This window comes from Ovis canadensis, chromosome 8 (assembly GCF_042477335.2).
Source record: "Ovis canadensis isolate MfBH-ARS-UI-01 breed Bighorn chromosome 8, ARS-UI_OviCan_v2, whole genome shotgun sequence".
In the NCBI taxonomy this organism is placed as follows: domain Eukaryota; kingdom Metazoa; phylum Chordata; class Mammalia; order Artiodactyla; family Bovidae; genus Ovis; species Ovis canadensis.
Window position 1 is genome coordinate 37,402,575 of NC_091252.1, and position 18,864 is coordinate 37,421,438.

Consider the following 18,864-nt stretch of genomic DNA (forward strand, 5'->3'; position numbering starts at 1 on the left):
GAGTATTGTTCACTAAGAAGCAGTCACCTATAAAACAACCTTAGGAGGTTTTTTGTTTTTGTTTTTAAATGGAAAAGGGAGGAAGGAAAATCGGTGGAGGTCAAGAAAGCAAATTATATAGGGTTACAGTGTGAAGTGCCTTGTATATCTCACTAAGAGAAACTAACAGAGGTTTTTGAATTGGGAGTAGATGATGTATAATAATCTTTAAAATAGAACTTTTCAATTTTCTAAATTTAATAATACCAATAATGATAGGAGATGGGTGCAAGAAAGTAGTAAAGTATAAAATGCCATATAAATAGGTTGGTACCGAAGTTACCACAATAGCAGAAAGAAATAATGATCTATAGAGTATAATATCCCTTTAACTCTCTCTGTCTAGTGGGGAATAAACTAAATAATCAAAAGGAAAAAGAGAGATCAAAAGAAAAAAGCTGTTTATCCAGAGTGAAGCTGCAAACTGCCACCACCAATGACAACTCTTAGAATGCCTACTTGAGCTATCCTGCAGATAAGAATTGAAATACTTACCAATAAGAAGACTTTTTAGTCTTCTGTAGTCTTCTGTTACATCAAAATCATCACCTGCAAATATTAACATGGGTTTTGTTCCCTCAGGACATTTACTATTCTAGGAAATAAAAAAATGTAATTATATAATTATCAAGTCTGAACTGTTTATATGCTGATTTTCAAGTAGTCAATATTTATAGCAACCCATTTTCATATTTTCTTAACTGTCCTAAAACTATATCTATGAATACTGATTTTACTTATCGTTCTTGGCCCCACTGCAAGGCATGTGGGATCTTAGTTCCCCAATCAAGAACTGAACCTGTGACCCCTGCACTGGAAGCACGGCCTTAACTACCAGAATGCCAGGAAGTCCCTATGAATACTGATTTTACTTAAAATTAGAGTGGGGATTTTTTCATTTATACATTTTTTTAAACTAAAAAAATTTTTTTTCATTCTACTTTCTTAGTATCAATAAGTGATTAAAGAATGAGGTAAGCTACTTTCTATGCAAAGAATAAAATAAAAAGCTAAGCTGGAAAACAAACACATCCCTCTAATGGCCAACATTCCAGAGCTGAAATAAATTTAATTTCTTTGAATTATTTGTAACAATGTGCTTTTCCTACTGCATCATTTGTAGTATTTTAAAATGTCATTTGTAGTATTTTAAAATGAAAACTAAATAAACTGCCAGCTAAACATTCACATGGGAAGCAATATGTTATACAAGCTACAGAAAATATGGGCAGTCCTCACTCAACAGAATCAAAGCTCTTACTACAAAAAGTGTTTTGTCTAGTTCTGACTTTTCTTTTTCTTTTCTTTTTTTTGGTTGCACTGCATGGTTTGTGGGATCTTAGTTTCCAAACCTAGGACTGAACCCAGGGCCCTCGGCAGTGAAAGCTCAGAGTCCTAACTGAACCTCCAGAAATCTCTCTAATTCGAGATTTTTAATACCAAAAGGAATTGTGAATTTTTGTTTTACCAAAGTGAAAAAGAAACAAAGAGAAAAAATTCTTTAACTAAAGGATTAATTTAGGGAAGAAAAATGATTGTTGGTCTGAGCTTTCCATTGATTCTAATATCTCTAATATCTCTCTGACACTAATCAAGGATTTTCCAAATTGGGGGATGAGGGGGTGATAAGACAACGAACAAACAAACAAACATCCTCTGCCGCTGGCCCAGAGGTCATTTGTTGCCTCCCTGGTCACCATGACCACTCTTGTTGACATTCTATGCTTTCAACCTGAACCTGAACTGTCTACTTAGGAGATGGGCTAAGTCTGATTGAGGGCCTGAATAGACCTTCCAGACCCACTGACTCTTCCGTGTTCATCTGTGCCTGAAAAATTAGTCAAAGTTAAGTTGCTCTGTCATGTCCGACTCTTTGCGACCCTGTGGACTGTAGCCCACCAGGCTTCTCCCTCCATGGGATTCTCTAGGCAAGAACACTGGAGTGGGTTGCCATTTCCTTCTCCAGGGGATCTTCCCGACCCAGGGATCAAACTCAGGTCTCCTGCATTGCAGGCAGACGCTTTAACTTCTGAGCCGCCAGGGAAGCCCTAACTAACCTTAAATTTTAAATAATCTCATTCCTTAGACTTACTCTATGCAGAATAACCACCCCTATGATCATCTTAGAAAACAAGTTTCTAGATTAATCACTCTATTTCCTGGTAGTGTCTAATCACTTGTTGCTTAAGTATTAACAAAAGGATGAAGCTTGGCAATAAAAGTGGGCAAGTCAGAAAAGAAATGCCTGGTAGAGATGTCTTTAAAATGAGGAGGTAGAAATAAGGAGGAAATAAATCTGGAGAGAAAGTGCAACAAGACACGCAACTTCAAAACAAACCAAAAATATAAGCTTGTATAATAACCAAATAACAGGTCATAGTGAAGGGGACTGGTTAATAGCCTATGTAGGGATTGCCAATGTAAGCACATTCTCATCAGTTAATGAATTTTATAGTTATGGTTATGTTCCATGAGTGAAAATTTAGTACTCAATTTAAACAGCTCTTGTTAAGAACAAGCCTGCCAAACACTAATGATTTTGTGGTCCAGTTTAGAAGCTGCACAGTGACAGGGTATGTCTTTGCTCTGGAGGGGAAGTACAAAGAGCAGAGGGGTTGGCGTGTAGCCATCGGCCAGCGCTCACGTCCACTGGCAGGTGGCCACACTAGCAGCAGCGGCACCGCTCATCTCCAGAGGTTCATACACAGCCCCAAAGAGGACCCGTAACACACTGTGATAACATGACGGCATCCACAACAAGGCATCACAGTTTACATAGTTTTCAAAATACCTTTCAACATATTATTTTCACTGATAAACATTTTCACATATATTATCTCATCTGACATTGTTACACCTATTTAACACTGGACTGCCAATTGTGGGCCAGGGAAATAACTGACTTGTCAGGTCACAAATGTCACCTGAATGACCAGCAAAGGCCTCAAACTCAAGTGTTCTGTCTCTAAATCCAGTCTCACTGTTCTACCCTGTACCTGAGGAGGCTCATGTAGCTGATTAAGTGGGGAGCTAATAAAAGCTCTTTTTCAAATCTACAGGAAATCTAGACAGCATGTCCTCTTCTTAGAGGAGGCTGGGAAAAGGAGTGATTATGTATTTGCTATAATTCTTTCAACTATACCAAGATCCTCAAAGATCCATAAACTGAGAACAATTACATAACCTTCCATTAAAGACTTCAATATCCTTTCTTTCAAAATTCTTGAGTCCTAATGCTCCCCGGCCTTTTGGCTAAGATCAAGTATAGTACCAAAGTCCTTGAGTCCTAATCTTAGTTGTACCATTTATTATATGTATGACCCTAGGTCATCAACGGAATTCCTTTGGGCCTCTGTCACCAAATCTATACAACAGGGAAAATAATTTTGGCCTTAGAGGGCAGCTAAGAGGTCACAGTGAAATGTTGTGTTTGCTGGACAAGATCAAGCCAGAAGCAGAGGTCAGAGGGAGCAGAAGCCAAATTTGGATCCAGGAGCTGCATTAGGACAGTTTTTTGCCTTTCTAAAACTATTTACTACTTTCTATTTCATAATACCAAACAAAGGAGACACAAAGGTGCCAGTCCTCAAGGGGAGAAGTGAGCTAGCAATTTGATGGCTAGCAGCCAAAATACTCTAGGATCACCCAGAGCTTCCTAGGCAAGCTTCCCTTCTTAGAAAAGGGTTCACTTTGAAAATTGTGAAATTTCTGAGGTTAAGGACAGCACTTCTACTAAGAGCCTAAGGGAGAGTTAGTAACAACTCTGAATTCTAACTGCCTACATATGTGTTATACACTGTAAATATCTTCTTCTTTTTGAAGATAAAATGAAATTGTGCTTTTTAGTTTTTAGAGCACACTAGCATAAAAACCAAAGTTCTTTCTCATTTAAGCTACAAAACTGTATCCTTACTCTTCACCACAAGATGTCACTACTGCCCAAGAGCAACATAAAACGCTTATTTAAAAAAAATCAATTATCTTACCTTAATATCTTTAAGGGAGACAAACTTCTCAATACCTAATTCAATCATATCCAGCACATGGTAGTCATACATACGACCTAGAAAAAAAACACATTCTCTTTTAATCATTTATTTTTCCAAAAGAGCTGCCTTATATTCATCTACTTATCTGTTTCTTTTTTTTGTCCTTTAATCTCCCAGACATGTTCCTTCTTTCTTAAATTTTCAACTCCACCTAGAATGAACTGTTACAACCTTGGTCCTGGAAAGGATCTTAAAAGATCACCTAGCCAAACTTCCTTATTTTACAGAAGAGCAAATAAAAGTCCATGGAGGGTAATGAGCTTGCCATTGAGTCACTGACTATGCCAACCCAAGTCTCAATACAGAGCAAGGGTTTATTTTCAAATATGTTTATTACACAGGTATTTATTAGGAAAGGGTCACTTTATGTGAGTATGATACTTTTTTTTTTCTAACTCTAATGCTGATTTTAGGATATATGTTTTATAGTCATAAAACCTCTGCAACTTGATTGAAGGTGATATTAACATGCCCATCCTTTACCTACAGACTGGTAGATAAATAAAAAACTAGCTTAGTGTTTACTGGTTACTCCTGAATACCATCAATATGAGCCACAGAACTGACTCTATAAAATGAAAGTTTTAAAAAGTAAATGACATTTACCTATTACTAGATTATTTGGCCGCTTCTTATTATGGGAGCCAAACATGAATAAAGAACAATCTGACTTCTTTGAAAAAAATTCCTGTAAAACCAAAGAAATTCCATTAAATCAATGGATAAATATAAGAACTTTAAGAATTGTACTTCTCTGAAATAAAAGGTACTCAAACTGGAAGGGAAGGGGTAAAACTGTCATTATAAGCAGAAGACATGCTACTAAACACAGAAAATCCTAGAGTCCACACAAAAACTATTAGAACTGATCAATGAATTCAGCAAAGTAGCAGGATACAAGATCAACATACAGAAACATGCTGCATTTCTTTATACTAACAAGGAAATACCAGAAAGGGAAAGTAAAAGAAAAAAAAATCCCTTTTTTATCACATAAAAAAAACCAACAACAACTTAGGAACAAACCTGCCCAAGCAAGTGAAAGACTTAAACGCTGAGAACCATTAAGACAGTGACAAGGGAAACTGAAGATGATTTAAAGAAACGAACATCCCACATTCTGGATTGGAGGAATTAATATCGTCAAAATGGCCATATTATCCAAAGTAATCTACAGATTTAATGTGATCCCTATCAAATTATCCACGATATTTTTCACAGAACCAAAACAAATAATCCTAAAATTTATATGGGACCTATATATAAAATATAGGTCCCTATATGGGACCTAAAGATCCAGAACTGCCAAAGCAATCCTAAAGAAAGAGAATAAATAAAGCAAGAGGCATAACCCTCCCACATTCCAGACAATACTAAAAAGCTACAGTAATCAAAACAGCATGGTAGCGGCACAAAAGCAAACTATGCATCAGTGGAATAGAAGACAGAGCCCAGAAATAAAGCCATACACCCACGGTCAATAATCTTCAACAAAGGAGGCAAAAATACACAAGGGAGACAAGACAGTCTCTTTAGCAAGTGGAGCTAGGAAAGCCAGACAGCTGATGTAAATCAATGAAGTTAGAACACACCTCACATAAAATAAACTCAAAATGGCTTAAAGACTCAAATAAAAGCAAAAATAAATAAGATCTAATCAAACTTACAAGCTTCTGCACAACAAAGGAAACCATAAACAAAATGAAAAAAGACAACCTGTAGAATGGGAGAAAATATCTGCAAACAATGAGGCCAATAAGGGATTAATTTCCAAAATATACCAACAGTTCATACTACTCAATAACAACAACAAAAAAACAACCCAAACGATGGACAGAAGACCTAAATATTCATTTCTCCAAAGAAGACATACAGATGGCCAATAAGCACATGAAAAGACGCTCAACATAGCTAATTATTAAAGAAATGCAAATCAAAACTACAGTAAGGTACCACCTCACATAAGCCAGAATGGTGGTGGTGTTGGTGGTAGTTTAGTCGAAAGTCATGTCAGACTCTTGCAACCCCGTGGACTGTAGCCCACCAGGCTCCTCTGTCCATGGAATTCTCCAGGCATGAATCCTGGAGTGGGCTGCCATTTCCTTCTCCAGGGGACCTTCCCAACCCAGGGACTGAACTTTAGTCTCCTGCATTGTAGGCGGATTCTTTACCAACTGAGCCATTGGGCAAAATGACTATTATAAAAAAGTCTAGGGGACCTCCCTGGCAGTCTCGTGGTTTAGACTGTGCCTCCGCTACAGGGGCGCATGGGTTCCATCCCTGGCTAGGGAACTAAGATTCCACATACCACATGATGTGACCTGCAAAAATAAAAAGCCTATGAATAACAAATGCTGGAGAGAGTGTAGAGAAAAAGAAACCCTCCTACACCATTGGGAATGTAAGCTGGGTGCAGCTACTATGCAAAATAGCATGAAGACTCCTTCAAAAACTAAAAACAAGGGCTTCCCTGGTGGCTCAGTGGTAAGGAATCCACCTGCCAATGTAGGAGACAGAGTTCAATCCCTGGTCTAGGAAGATTCCACATACCACGGAGCAACTAAGCCTGTGTACAACTACTGAACCTGTGCTCTAGAGCCTGGGAACTGCAACTCCTGAGCCCACATGCCTGAAGTCTGTGCTCCACAAGAGAAGCCACTGCAAACAGAAGCCCAAACACTGCAACCAGAGCAGCCCCTGCTCACCACAATTAGAGAAAAGCTTGCGCAGCAACAAAGACCTAGCACAGTCAACACTAAATCAGTTAAAAAAAAAGCCACCAGCAATAACTAAAAACTGAGCTACCATATAATCCAACAATCCCACAGCTGGGCACATATCTGGAGAAAACTCTAATTCGAAAAGATACATGCACCCCAAAATTCACAGCAGCACTATTTACAACAACCAAGACATGGGAGCAGCCTAAATGTCCACTGACAGATGAATGGATAAAGAAGATGTGGCGCACGCGCACACACGCACACGCACACACACACACACACACACACACAGTGCAATACCAAGCAATAAAGAATGAAATAATGTCATTTGCAGCAATACTGATTAATCTAGAGGTGATCATAATAACTGAAGACAAAGACAACAGCATATAACTTGTATGTACAGCCTAAAATATGACACAAATGAACTTATTTACAAAACAGACTCACACACACAGAAAACAAACTTACAGTTACTAAAAGGGAAAGAAGGTGGGGAAAGGATAATTTAGGAGTTTGGATTAGAGATTCAAACTACCATACATAAACAACAAAGTCCTACTATACGGCACAGGGAACTATATTTGATATCCTGTAATAAACCCTAATGGAAAAGAATATGAAGAAGAACATATATATGTATAAATGAATCACTTTGAGGTATACCAGAAACTAACTCAACACTGTAAATCAACTACACTTCAATTAAAAAAGAAAAAAGAATTGTACTAAAAATAAGATGTCCATGACTCTTTTCAGTGGAAATTAAAGAAGACATAGTAAACTAGATAGGAATAAACAAAGGAAACGGTCCTTATTTGCAGTCTTTTACTTAAATTTTTTAAAATTTGAGGTACTTAGGGAAAAGATGTGAGTTTAAGACCAAAATGAAAACTGCTGCTGCTGCTCCTGCTAAGTCGCTTCAGTCGTGTCTGACTCTGTGCGACCCCATAGACGGCAGCCCACCAGGCTCCCCCGTCCCTGGGATTCTCCAGGCAAGAACACTGGAGTGGGTGGCCATTTCCTTCTCCGGTGCATGAAAGTGAAAAGTCAAAGTGAAGTCACTCAGTAAGTGTCTGACTCTTCGTGACCCCATGGACTGCAGCCTACCAGGCTCCTCCGTCCATGGGATTTGCCAGGCAAGAGTACTGGAGTGGGTTGCTATTGCCTTCTCCAAAATGAAAACTACTAGGTTAATAAATTTTAAAAGGCCATTTATTTTCAGTTATGCTGTTATTTTGGAACAGCACATGAAGTATTCCATTACAGGACACACATGAATATACTACGGACTTACGTGAATTAATCAATATGGTGTTTTTGGATATTTATAAATGTACTCATGTGTTTACAAGGCATTTAACTACTTTTCACTGCAAACTTCATCCATGCAGAAATCTTGCCCTAGAATCTCCACACCATCCCAGCTGTGACTAGTTCCACTTCGTGTACCAAGCAAGGACTAACTGACAGATCTATGATGTTCCTACCAGTAAGAGATTTTCTACCATTTGGCTCTCAAAAGTACTGACTTCCATTACAGATTTGAGAGAGGTGGAAATAGTTATGGGGTATCCTAGACAGTTTCTTCTACATTAGTACCTACACTTTACATCCCACATATTGATACTTTGATTCAGTTAACAGAGATTCCCAATCTCAGCACAAAAATTAGATTGAATGTGTTCCAGTTTAGTTCCAGCACAGTTGGAAAAGCTTCCTAAATTTACTTATTCATTCATTTTTGGCTTCATCAGGTCCTTGTTGTGGCACATGGACTTAGTTGCCCCGCAGCACATGGGACCTTAGTTCTCTGACCAGGAATGGAACCCACATCCCCTGCATCTGAAGGCAGATTCTTAGCCACTGGATCATCATGGAAGTCCAAGCTTCCTAAATTAATGGCAAATAATTAAAGAACATGTGAAGCAACCATAATCCTCAACTTCTTTATTGAGTCCAAGACCTGAGGTGTGGGCCCCTAGTTTGGTTATCATTCATTCCAGTGTTGAAAGAAGTAAATGGGACAAACAACTACCTACTTGTCTTTCTACTCCCTGTGTAGAGGATAGAGTCAGAACATCTAAGAATTCTGGCTTTGCCATTTACTATGGGATCGGTCGGAGAAGGTAATGGCAACCCACTCCAGTACTCTTGCCTGGAAAATCCCATGGATGGAGGAGCCTGGTAGGCTGCAGTCCATGAGGTCGCAAAGTCGGACACGACTGAATGACTTCACTTTCACTTTTTACTTTCATGCACTGGAGAAGGAAATGGCAACCCACTCCAGTGTTCTTGCCTGCAGAGTCCCAGGGAAGGGGGAGCCTGGTGGGCTGCCGTCTATGGGGTCGCACAGGGTCGGACATGACTGAAGCGACTTAGCAGCAGCAGCAGCAGCAGCAGCAGCAGCAGCAGCAGCAGCATGGGATCGGTCAACCTTTCTGAGAATCAGTTTTATCATGTAAATCAAAGACAGTAACACCTCCTGCAAAAATCTGCAAGAACCACATGAGATGTTATATGTGAAAGCAATTTACACTGGGTCTGACACCAAACAGTTGTTAAAAAAAAAAAATTTTGTTTTTACATTCTCATGTTAACATCCCAAAGGTTTCCATAAACTACCTTTCACATATATGTATAATATGTGGTGTGTGTGCTAAGTCACTCAGTTGTGTCCAATTCTTTGAGATCCCATGGACTGTAGCCCCCCGCCAGGCTCCTCTGTTCACTGGGATTCTCCAGGGGAGAATTACCATGCCCTCCTCCAGGGGATCTTCCCAACCCAGGTCTCCCATATTACAGGCAGATTCTTTACTGTCTGAGCTACCAGGGAAGCCTATATATAGTACTTATTTGTCATCCTTCTCCATAAAGTCAACTTTTTATTAAAATTCTAGAGCAAGAGATGTCAAATTATCTCCAAAAGGCCAGATAATAAATGTTTTAGACTTTTTATATACTTAAAAAAAAAAAGTTTTAAAAATGTAAAAACCACCTTAGCTTGTGAGCCTCAGAGAAGCAGGGATTCAGCCCACAGGAAGTATATTCCCCAGCTCCTGTGCACAATTCCAAGACTGCAGTATAAGAAGTGTGCTACTGGGGGATGGGCAGTCAGGAGGAAATCAACCAAATTTCTAACATGACCACTGTTTCCACAACCATTTGGAGCTCTAGCAGTATGAAATTTATTACAGCCAATGAAATATCTCCTGTTTCTGGAAGTAGAAGATCAAAGAGGGTAAAAGCCATAATTTCAAGTGTAAGAAAAAATGTCCTATCAACATTAAATTGAAAAAAAAAATGCTACAGATTCTACAACATAATACTTCTACACAGTGACCACTCAACTAAAAGCACCACGGTATTACAAAATAAAACCAGCCCTGGATAAGTCATGTATAGAAGAGATAGAATTCTGGGCTAGACTCTATATACATTTTTACTTTCACGATCTATTCAACAAATGACTGTGAAAAATTCAAGACTGTGATAAAAGCAACTTAATTATAAAACAACATTTATTTTGAGAATACTTTTCTTAATATATCGTAATTTTCACTGCAGTTAGATGCCACATTAGGATATGATGCTCAATTTCAGTTTTTTAAGTAATCATTGAGATTCTATTAAAAAAAACTTTTCCTATTAAATTCACTAACTAAAAGAACAAACTATGGGACTTCCCTGGCAGTTCAGGGGTTAAGACTCCGAACTTCCAAAACAGAGGGGGCACAGTGGGTTCAGCCCCTGGTCAGGGAAACTAAGATTCCATATGCCACGCAGCAAACAACCAAATGAGACAAGCAATGGTATTCCTGCCAAGAGAACATAGTCATGTTCTCATGGTTCGCAAAAAGTCAGGTCGTGCTCCCTGTTTTAAAAGTATTCGAAAAAAGAAAAGCAAACTTTTTAAAAATCAAATTTGCATTATAAAAACATCCATAACGAAAATCCTTTGGACAATCCATTAATTATCCACCTAAAGTATAATTAACTCTTTAAAATTCTATCAATATACATGCAAGCAATGAACACATACTATCCATAGTGAAGCAGAAGATCTATAGTAATATTTTTGGAAATAAAAAAGTCTTATTCCCCCTTTATATTGCATCAAAATTTTGTAACACAGGATGATTTCTAATTCAAAGTCATAAGTTAGGACTACAATTAAATTAAATGAATTAGGGTGAATAATCACTTATATGCCCTCTTAAATCAGAGATTCTTATACTTACCAATGATGTCTGATCCTCAAATGGCCTTGTAATGTTTTTCCTAATGTTTTAAAAAAAAGTGACTGTAATTTTAATAAGCAATTCACTCATAACAATAAGGTAATAATATTAAATAAAGATAATTATATATTCAAATGATCAAAAAAAGAAGCTGGAAGATATTTATTCATTCAAATATTTATTTAGTGCCAAGCACTGTTCTAGGAGCTAGGGATACCATAATACCATGTCAAACATGATCCTTACTTTCATGGAAGTTACATTCTAGAGGAAAAGTAAACAATTTCAAAAAGTTCTAAGTGTTGTGACAAAAATAAAGCAGGGCACCGTGTTAGTATGAAGAATGGAAAACGATTATTTGAGCTGAGACCCAACAAATGAGGAGTTAGCCATGGAAGAGTTTTGAGGTTAAGAGTACTCTAGGAAGAGGGAACCAAGTAATAAAAGGTTCCGAGATGGAAACAAGTGTAGACTATTCAAGAAACAGAAAGCAACAAACATCACTGGAACTTAATGAGCAAAGAGTTAATGGTGGGATATGAGGTCAAAGATGAAGACATGGTCCAGAAAGTGTGGGGCCTTGCTGGTTCAGGTAAGGAATGAAAGTTATTAAAAGAGTAACAGGAAGCACAGGGGGATTTTAGACAAGAGTGATATGACTGGATTCGAATGTTCTTTTTAAAGGGCTGATCTGCCTACTATGTGAGGAGGGAATGTAGCACAGCAAGAGTGAAGAGGTCAGTAAGCAGCTATCACAGTAATCCAGGAGAGAAAGAAAGTGGGGGGCTGGGCCAGCAGTGCTAGCAGTGGACATGGACAGTGGATAGAGAAATGTAGAATGCTATCTTCCCAGGCAAAAGGTTTGTTCAAATATGCATGAAGAAATTCTGCTAAGATACACAAAAAACTAATGATGCTGGTTGTTCTAAGGAGAGTGTGTGCATATTTATATTTTCACTGTATATTTTTGAATTTTTAGTCACATAAATATAATACAGTTCAAAATTTTTACCAACTTAAAGAGAAAAAAAATCATATATACAACATGATCTCAATTTTGTTTAAAGAAAAAGATGTATAGACACAAAACTACATGAGGAGAAAATATACACAGTGTTTATCTATGAGTGATTATTTACTCTTATCCCAATTATTTAAGATAATATATATTACTTCTATAATCAATAAAAAATTATTTAGAAAAATCATGCAAAGGAAAAATTACTGCAGCATTTATGATTAACAGCCAAAAGCAATTCACAAGTAAATAGAAGACAGAAATTACAAAGAAGAAAAGGAGAAAGGCTCAAATGAAGTCTCTGGTATTGGAGTAGAACTGAAATTTGTAGTACGAACCCATGAATTCTTAGGAAATATCAGTATCAACTCAGGGCTTTAAAAATATATAGATAAATATAAACAAATACAGACGTGCATACATGCATAGGTTAATGTACCTATGTACATTTTCAAGCTCTTGTCTGCTAGAGGACTGATGACACTCCAGTAGCAACTGACCATACTTAATGCCCAGATCTCTGTTTCTAAGTTATCTTTCTCCAATATATGGAACCAGGACTGATTCCAGGGCTCTGGCAATGAAAACTGCAAGATGAGCCTAGAGCATCTTGTGATGCCAGAAAGGAAGTGCTCAAACACAGGGGCACTTTGAAAGGGCACACAAGCCAACCTGACAGAGATTCCAATGGCCAAAGAGAACAATTTAGCAACAAAATAAATCATGACAGCACTGAACCCCAAAGAACGTAATAAATATATAGTCCACACCGACATAAATAAGTGATTTAAACAAATGGAGAAGGAGGGACTGATTTTCATCACAGAATCCCAATTAATAAATGCAGAGGGAACGCAGGGAAACAGAAAACCACTGCACCACCACAGTGATCACTACTGTAGACAGGGTTCACTGGTGGATGCTAAAATGAATACGCAGAAGTTTGAGGAGAACTAGGATTACTTGAAAACTTGTAAGTATCTCCTCTAAACATCTGTTAATTACAAAGGGGAAAATATAAACAGCAACTTTATAGTGGGGAAATCTAGCAGACACCACTTTAATCAAATTTAACACCACCAGTAAGAAGATATCAAGTATTCCTTGGTAAGATATACTGAAAAGGCACATCACTTTTATGATACTACTGCCAAAAATGTACAATCTCAATCTATTCATAATATAAGACAAGTCCAAACTGAAGGATATTTTACAAAATAACTGACAAGTGCTCATCAAAAGTGTCAAGGTCATCAAAGATGAGGAAAGGTTGAGGAATTGTCATAAATTGGAGGAGACTAAGAAGACATGACAATTAAACACAATGTGGGATCCTAGAAGAGGAAAAGAATATTAATGAAAAGACTGGCATAAACCAAATCAAGCCTGTGATTAAAAAGTAAGTGTGTATAAATTACTGTCCCCATGTTCATTTCTTACTTGTGATAACTGTGCTTACAGAAGTTATAACATTAAGAGATGTGGGAGAAGGGTATAAGGGAACTACTATTTTTGCAACTTTTCTGTAAGTCCATTACTATTTCAAAGTAATACATACATGCTATGATCACAACTCTGTAAGAATGTTCAGTACAAATGAATACACAAATGGGAAAGAAGTAAGTTTTGAAATACGCATAGCTATGTATGTAAGGCAATGTAATATTTTTTAAATAAAATATTTTTCTAAGTCTCCCATAAAGTGATTGGTTGTTACTTTTATAATGAAACAATATAATTAAATAAGTAAAAGAAATCATACTTACTTTTTATACAGAATGCCATACGGTTTCTTCAGTGCATACTGTAAAACATAATTTATAGCTTTCAAAACAAAACATATTCTGAAAAGCAGAGATAAAAGTGAAGCACTGTAACGGCCATTATGCAAGGTTATCCTAGCTCCTGAATCCTATTCTGATATCTTCTGCATGGCTCCCCTTTGATCACATATAACTTCCAACACAAGCTTAATATTCTGACACAGGACTTTCCTAATTAAAAATTTCTATGCCCTTTCAATATTCTGTCCAATTTAAATGATTCCCTTCACTTCCTTAAATTCTAGCTTCATTTAGCCCGCTTTCCTTTAACCACCCCCAATTATTTGCAATTCCCCAAATGTATCATGCTCCTTCACACTCCCTTTGTGCACAAGCTTTTGCCTCAGCCTTGGAAGCCCTTCTCTTCCTCTTCCTTTTTCCTCTTCTCATTTCAACTCCTTCAAAATGAAGCTTAATTGTCACCTCTAGGAAGCCCACCCTGTGTGGCAACCCTCATGGGATTTTAACTCAGCCTCCCATCCTACTCCATGACAGAGGACGAGACAGTTGGATGGCATCACCGACTCGATGGACAGTGAGTTAAGAGTAAGCTCCAGGAGTTGGTGATGGACAAGGAAGCCTGGTGTGCTGCAGTCCACGGGATCTCAAAGAGTCGCTCAAAGACTGAGCAACTGAACTGACTATCTGACCGACTCCCATCCTACTCCGTGCATACCTCCAGCACAGCACATCACTCACAATGCTCTAACTCTTACTCTCTCACTAAGCTCACTGAAGGGAGAGATTATGTCTTATATAAATATTAATCCCCAGCATCCAGCACAGTAGTTGGTATTGTTGAAAAAAATAAAGGGATATAATATGCAGTTAGCTCATTTTACAAATTAGATATGTTCTTGAAATGTGACGAAATCAAATTCCAATCATTGAAATCAGGTGAAATTTACTAAGGGAGCTGGAAGGAAAACCAGCAGTCAGTTCCTTGGCAAAGCAAACAATCTCCAACTTTAGGCTTTTTCCAAGGTTAGCATTTCTTAAGGCAAGGCAAAGGCAAAGGTTAGTATACTAAAAACTTTCTAAAATGATTTCAACACCATTTAAAAAGTGTGTATATATATAAATATACGTACCACATCTCTAAGCACTTGTGTTACTGTTGAATTTGCATTTCCCCCTTTAATCAACATAGCATTTTTGATATTTTCACTGAGTTTTGGTTCTCTCTTCTCAAGGAATCTCTTGGCTCTTTTTGTTTTGGGTTTTCTGTTGCAAAAAATCACAATTTATAACAACGTAAGACATTTTCCTCATATTACAAAACCAAGACTTACATACAAATTCTTAAATATCAAAGAGATATTACATAACATTTATTAGTTAGGATTCCACAAAATCTCATTTTTGGGGAAATATTAATAAAATATATTCAGTTATTACTAGTAAATGCAGTATTTACATTTGGTATTTAAAAAGACTTCCATTTTTATATTCCCAGCATTCTATTACTGTTTTCTAAATCTTTTGTTAAAAAAACAAGGACTCAAGTGAATACTGTTGCTATTTTTACCCTATTATTTTTTCTTTAATCTTAAAGCAATCAAACCAGTACTCTGCACCTGAACACAATGAACTGCATACCAATTGCCAGTCAACTTGTGGGCATAGGGAGGCTAGTTACTTCTTATCTTTCCTCCAGGTATAAGACCACAATGCCTTCCAGGAAGTATCCAATGTCCCACTCCAATATCATTGCTGATAAAGTCAAATACTGTTGCCACCAACTGAGAATAATAACAACTGACACTTCATTACAGTTAGTCTATTAAGGCCTAATCTTTTACAGATGAGTCAGCTGACATAATCTGTCCAAAGCCACACAGCTTGGCATGTAGGCCAATCTTCAAAATGAGCTACATTTAAAAACTCACCTAGACCAATCATCCTGCAAAACATGAAAGGAAAACAGGGGCTTCCCTGGTGGCTCAGAGGTAAAGAATCTGCCTGCAATGCAGGAGACCCAGGTTAGATCCCTGATCCGGGCAGATCCCACATGCAGCAGAGAAACTAAGCCTGGGCACCACAACTGTTGAGCCCAGGAACTGCAGCTACTGAAGTTCCTGTGCCCTAGAGCCTGTACTCCGCAACAAGAGAAACCAATACAATGAGGTACCGGAGCTCCACAAGGAGACAGCAGCCCTCACAGCAACAAACACCTAGCACAGCCAAATACATATACATACACATACACACTTATACTATATATGGGAAACAAATTCATTATTCTGATTGTATTCTGTCACATCGAGTAGAAGGCTTTTATACCCTGCCTTGTTCACCTCCACTTACACTACAGTGAGATTCTTGATTCCCCATCTGCCACCTACAGAAATAATTTTTCTCTTAAATAACTATGATCCTGCCTTCTTCCGGTTCCATGTACACTTCGGGATGGAAAAGAAAAACAACACACACACACATACTGTACCATACAGACTTTAAAAAACTCTCCTCCCGATAAAATATCAAGCACATATACAGCTTCTAATCATTTACTGGTTGATAGAGATACACATTATTTTTCAAACCAAGAGAGATTTAGTGCATCCATAACCCAATAAAAGTGCTGTATGTTGCATATTCCGCTGTATGTTGCGGACTTCTGATTAACCAGCAACTTCATGGCAAATAGATGGGGAAAAACAGTAGAAACAGTGGCTGACTTTAATTTTGGGGGCTCCAAAATCACCTCAGATGGTGACTGCAGCCATGAAATTAAAAGCAGTTTACTCCTTGGAAGGAAAGTTATGACCAACCTAGACAGCATATTAAAAAGCAAAGAGCCCAGTCACTGAGCCGCCGCCGAGGACTCAGCAGCCTCCCCCTTGAGCCCCCTCGCTTCCCGACGCTGCGTCCCCCCTGCCCGCCTTCTCCCGCCGCCGCCTTCCGCAGGCCGTTTCCACCGAGGAAAAGGAATCGTGTCGTATGTCCGCTATCCAGAACCTCCACTGTTTCGACCCCCTTGCTGATGCAAGTAAGGGTGATGATCTGCTTCCTGCTGGCACTGAGGATTATATCCATATAAGAATTCAACAGAGAAACGGCAGGAAGACCCTTACCACTGTCCAAGGGATCGCTGATGATTACGATAAAAAGAAACTAGTGAAGGCGTTTAAGAAGAAATTTGCCTGCAATGGTACTGTAATTGAGCATCCAGAATATGGAGAAGTGATTCAGCTACAGGGTGACCAGCGCAAGAACATATGCCAGTTCCTGGTAGAGATTGGACTGGCTAAGGACGACCAGCTGAAGGTTCATGGGTTTTAAGTGCTTTTGGCTCACTGAAGCTTAAGTGAGGATTTCCTTGCAATGAGTAGAATTTCCCTTCTGTCCCTTGTCACAAGTTTAAAAACCTCACAGCTTGTATAATGTAACCATTTGGGGTCTGCTTTTAACTTGGACTAGTGTAACTCCTTCATGCAATAAACTGAAAAGAGGCATGCTGTCTAGTCTTGAAGTCCCTCATTTAAACAGAGGTCAAGCAGTGGGCGCCTGGCAGTGTCCAGCCTGAAACAAAGCAATAACAGTGATGTTTCAGCCAAGTCCAGAGCCCCAGGATCACAGATGGCTATGTCTGGCCGGAAGCTCCTCGGCAGTCCCTCTGCAAAGTTCCCTGCCCTGAGAACATGTCACCACCTGAACAGTCCTCGATGAAGCGGAGAGTGGAGGATGGGTGAGGCAGCTGTACTGCTAGAGGGTGCCTTCAGTGGTCAGGGAAGGATCCTGTGATGTCTCCAACGTGACTGGGTGGGCAGGGCTTAGAGCATCCACCCTCCAGTGAGGTGACAGGACATCTGGCTTGCCACCAAGGTCTTCATGACCAGACATGTCCTAGCTAATCGACATCCAAACTAGAATGTGAGGCCAACCTTCTATCAGTTAAACTTTTGACAAGGGAACAAATTTCAAACCAATGTTATCAGTCACGTAGCTGTAGAGCTTGCAACTTAACTAGCAACAGCTGCCCTATGCCTTGTGAAGTAAACTGGTTTTTTGGTTTTTTTCCCCCCTCTTCAGTTTTAATGTTATGTAATGTATTTAAACCCTTATTTAAATAAAACTTGTTTTCAGGAAAAAAAAAAAAGCAAAGACATTACTTTGCCAACAAAGGTCCACCTAGTCAAGGCTATGGTTTTTCCAGTAGTCATGTATGGATGTGAGAGTTTGACCATAAAGAAAGCTGAGCACCAAACAACTGATGCTTTTGAACTGTGGTGTTGGAGAAGACTCTTGAGTCCCTTGGACTGCAAGGAGATCCAACCAGTCCATCCTAAAGGAGATCAGTCCTGAGTGTTCACTGGAAGGACTGATGCTAAAGCTGAAACTCCAATACTTTGGCCACCTAATGGGAAGAACTGACTCATTTGAAAAGACCCTGATGTTGGGAAAGATTGAAGGCAGGAGGAGAAGAGGACCACAGAGGATGAGATGGTTGGATGGCATCACCGACTCAATGATCATGAGTTTGGGTAAACTCCGGGAATTGGTAATGGACAGGGAGGCCTGGCGTGCTGCGGTTCAGGGGGTCTTAAAGAGTCGGACACGCCTGAGCGACTGAACTGAATGAACCAGCAACTAATGCAAACACCTTGTACGTTTTCTTAGCTATCTGTCCCCCAACGAGTCAATAAACTAGTCTTACTCATCTTCGCAGCCCCAGACCTGCAAAGTGTACAGACCAAACGAATAATTTGTCCTTTTGATTATACGTTAACCCAGGTAAACAGCAAAAAAACCCATAGCAAATCACGTAACTATTTAGGAGATCGAGAAACACTTTCTGGACGAATTTAAAGCAGCGATTAACCAAGGACAACTCAAGAAACATGTACGAGTTTGGGAAAAAGAGGAAATGAGCATCTCTCTGCGCTGCAACAAAGCCTTTACCTACATTCTCGCAAATAATCCTCACATTCTATGAAGAATGACTATTATAAATGCTACTTTACACAG

At 38.7% G+C, this 18,864-nt stretch overlaps 1 protein-coding gene and 1 pseudogene across 1 annotated transcript in view; one reads left to right on the forward strand and one right to left on the reverse strand.

The window, feature by feature from the left end:
* RPF2 (ribosome production factor 2 homolog) overlaps positions 1-18,864 on the reverse strand; it is a 36,492-nt gene that overhangs the window by 16,672 nt on the left and 956 nt on the right. Inside the window, exons 2-7 of the mRNA XM_069598130.1 lie at positions 14,985-15,117; positions 13,837-13,874; positions 11,053-11,092; positions 4,695-4,776; positions 4,026-4,102; positions 535-634 (exon numbers count right to left, since the gene is read on the reverse strand). Coding sequence (XP_069454231.1) covers positions 535-634; positions 4,026-4,102; positions 4,695-4,776; positions 11,053-11,092; positions 13,837-13,874; positions 14,985-15,117 — 470 coding nt within the window. The remainder of the gene's footprint in view (positions 1-534; positions 635-4,025; positions 4,103-4,694; positions 4,777-11,052; positions 11,093-13,836; positions 13,875-14,984; positions 15,118-18,864) is intronic.
* On the forward strand, positions 15,435-17,264 carry LOC138444747 (eukaryotic translation initiation factor 1 pseudogene; annotated as a pseudogene).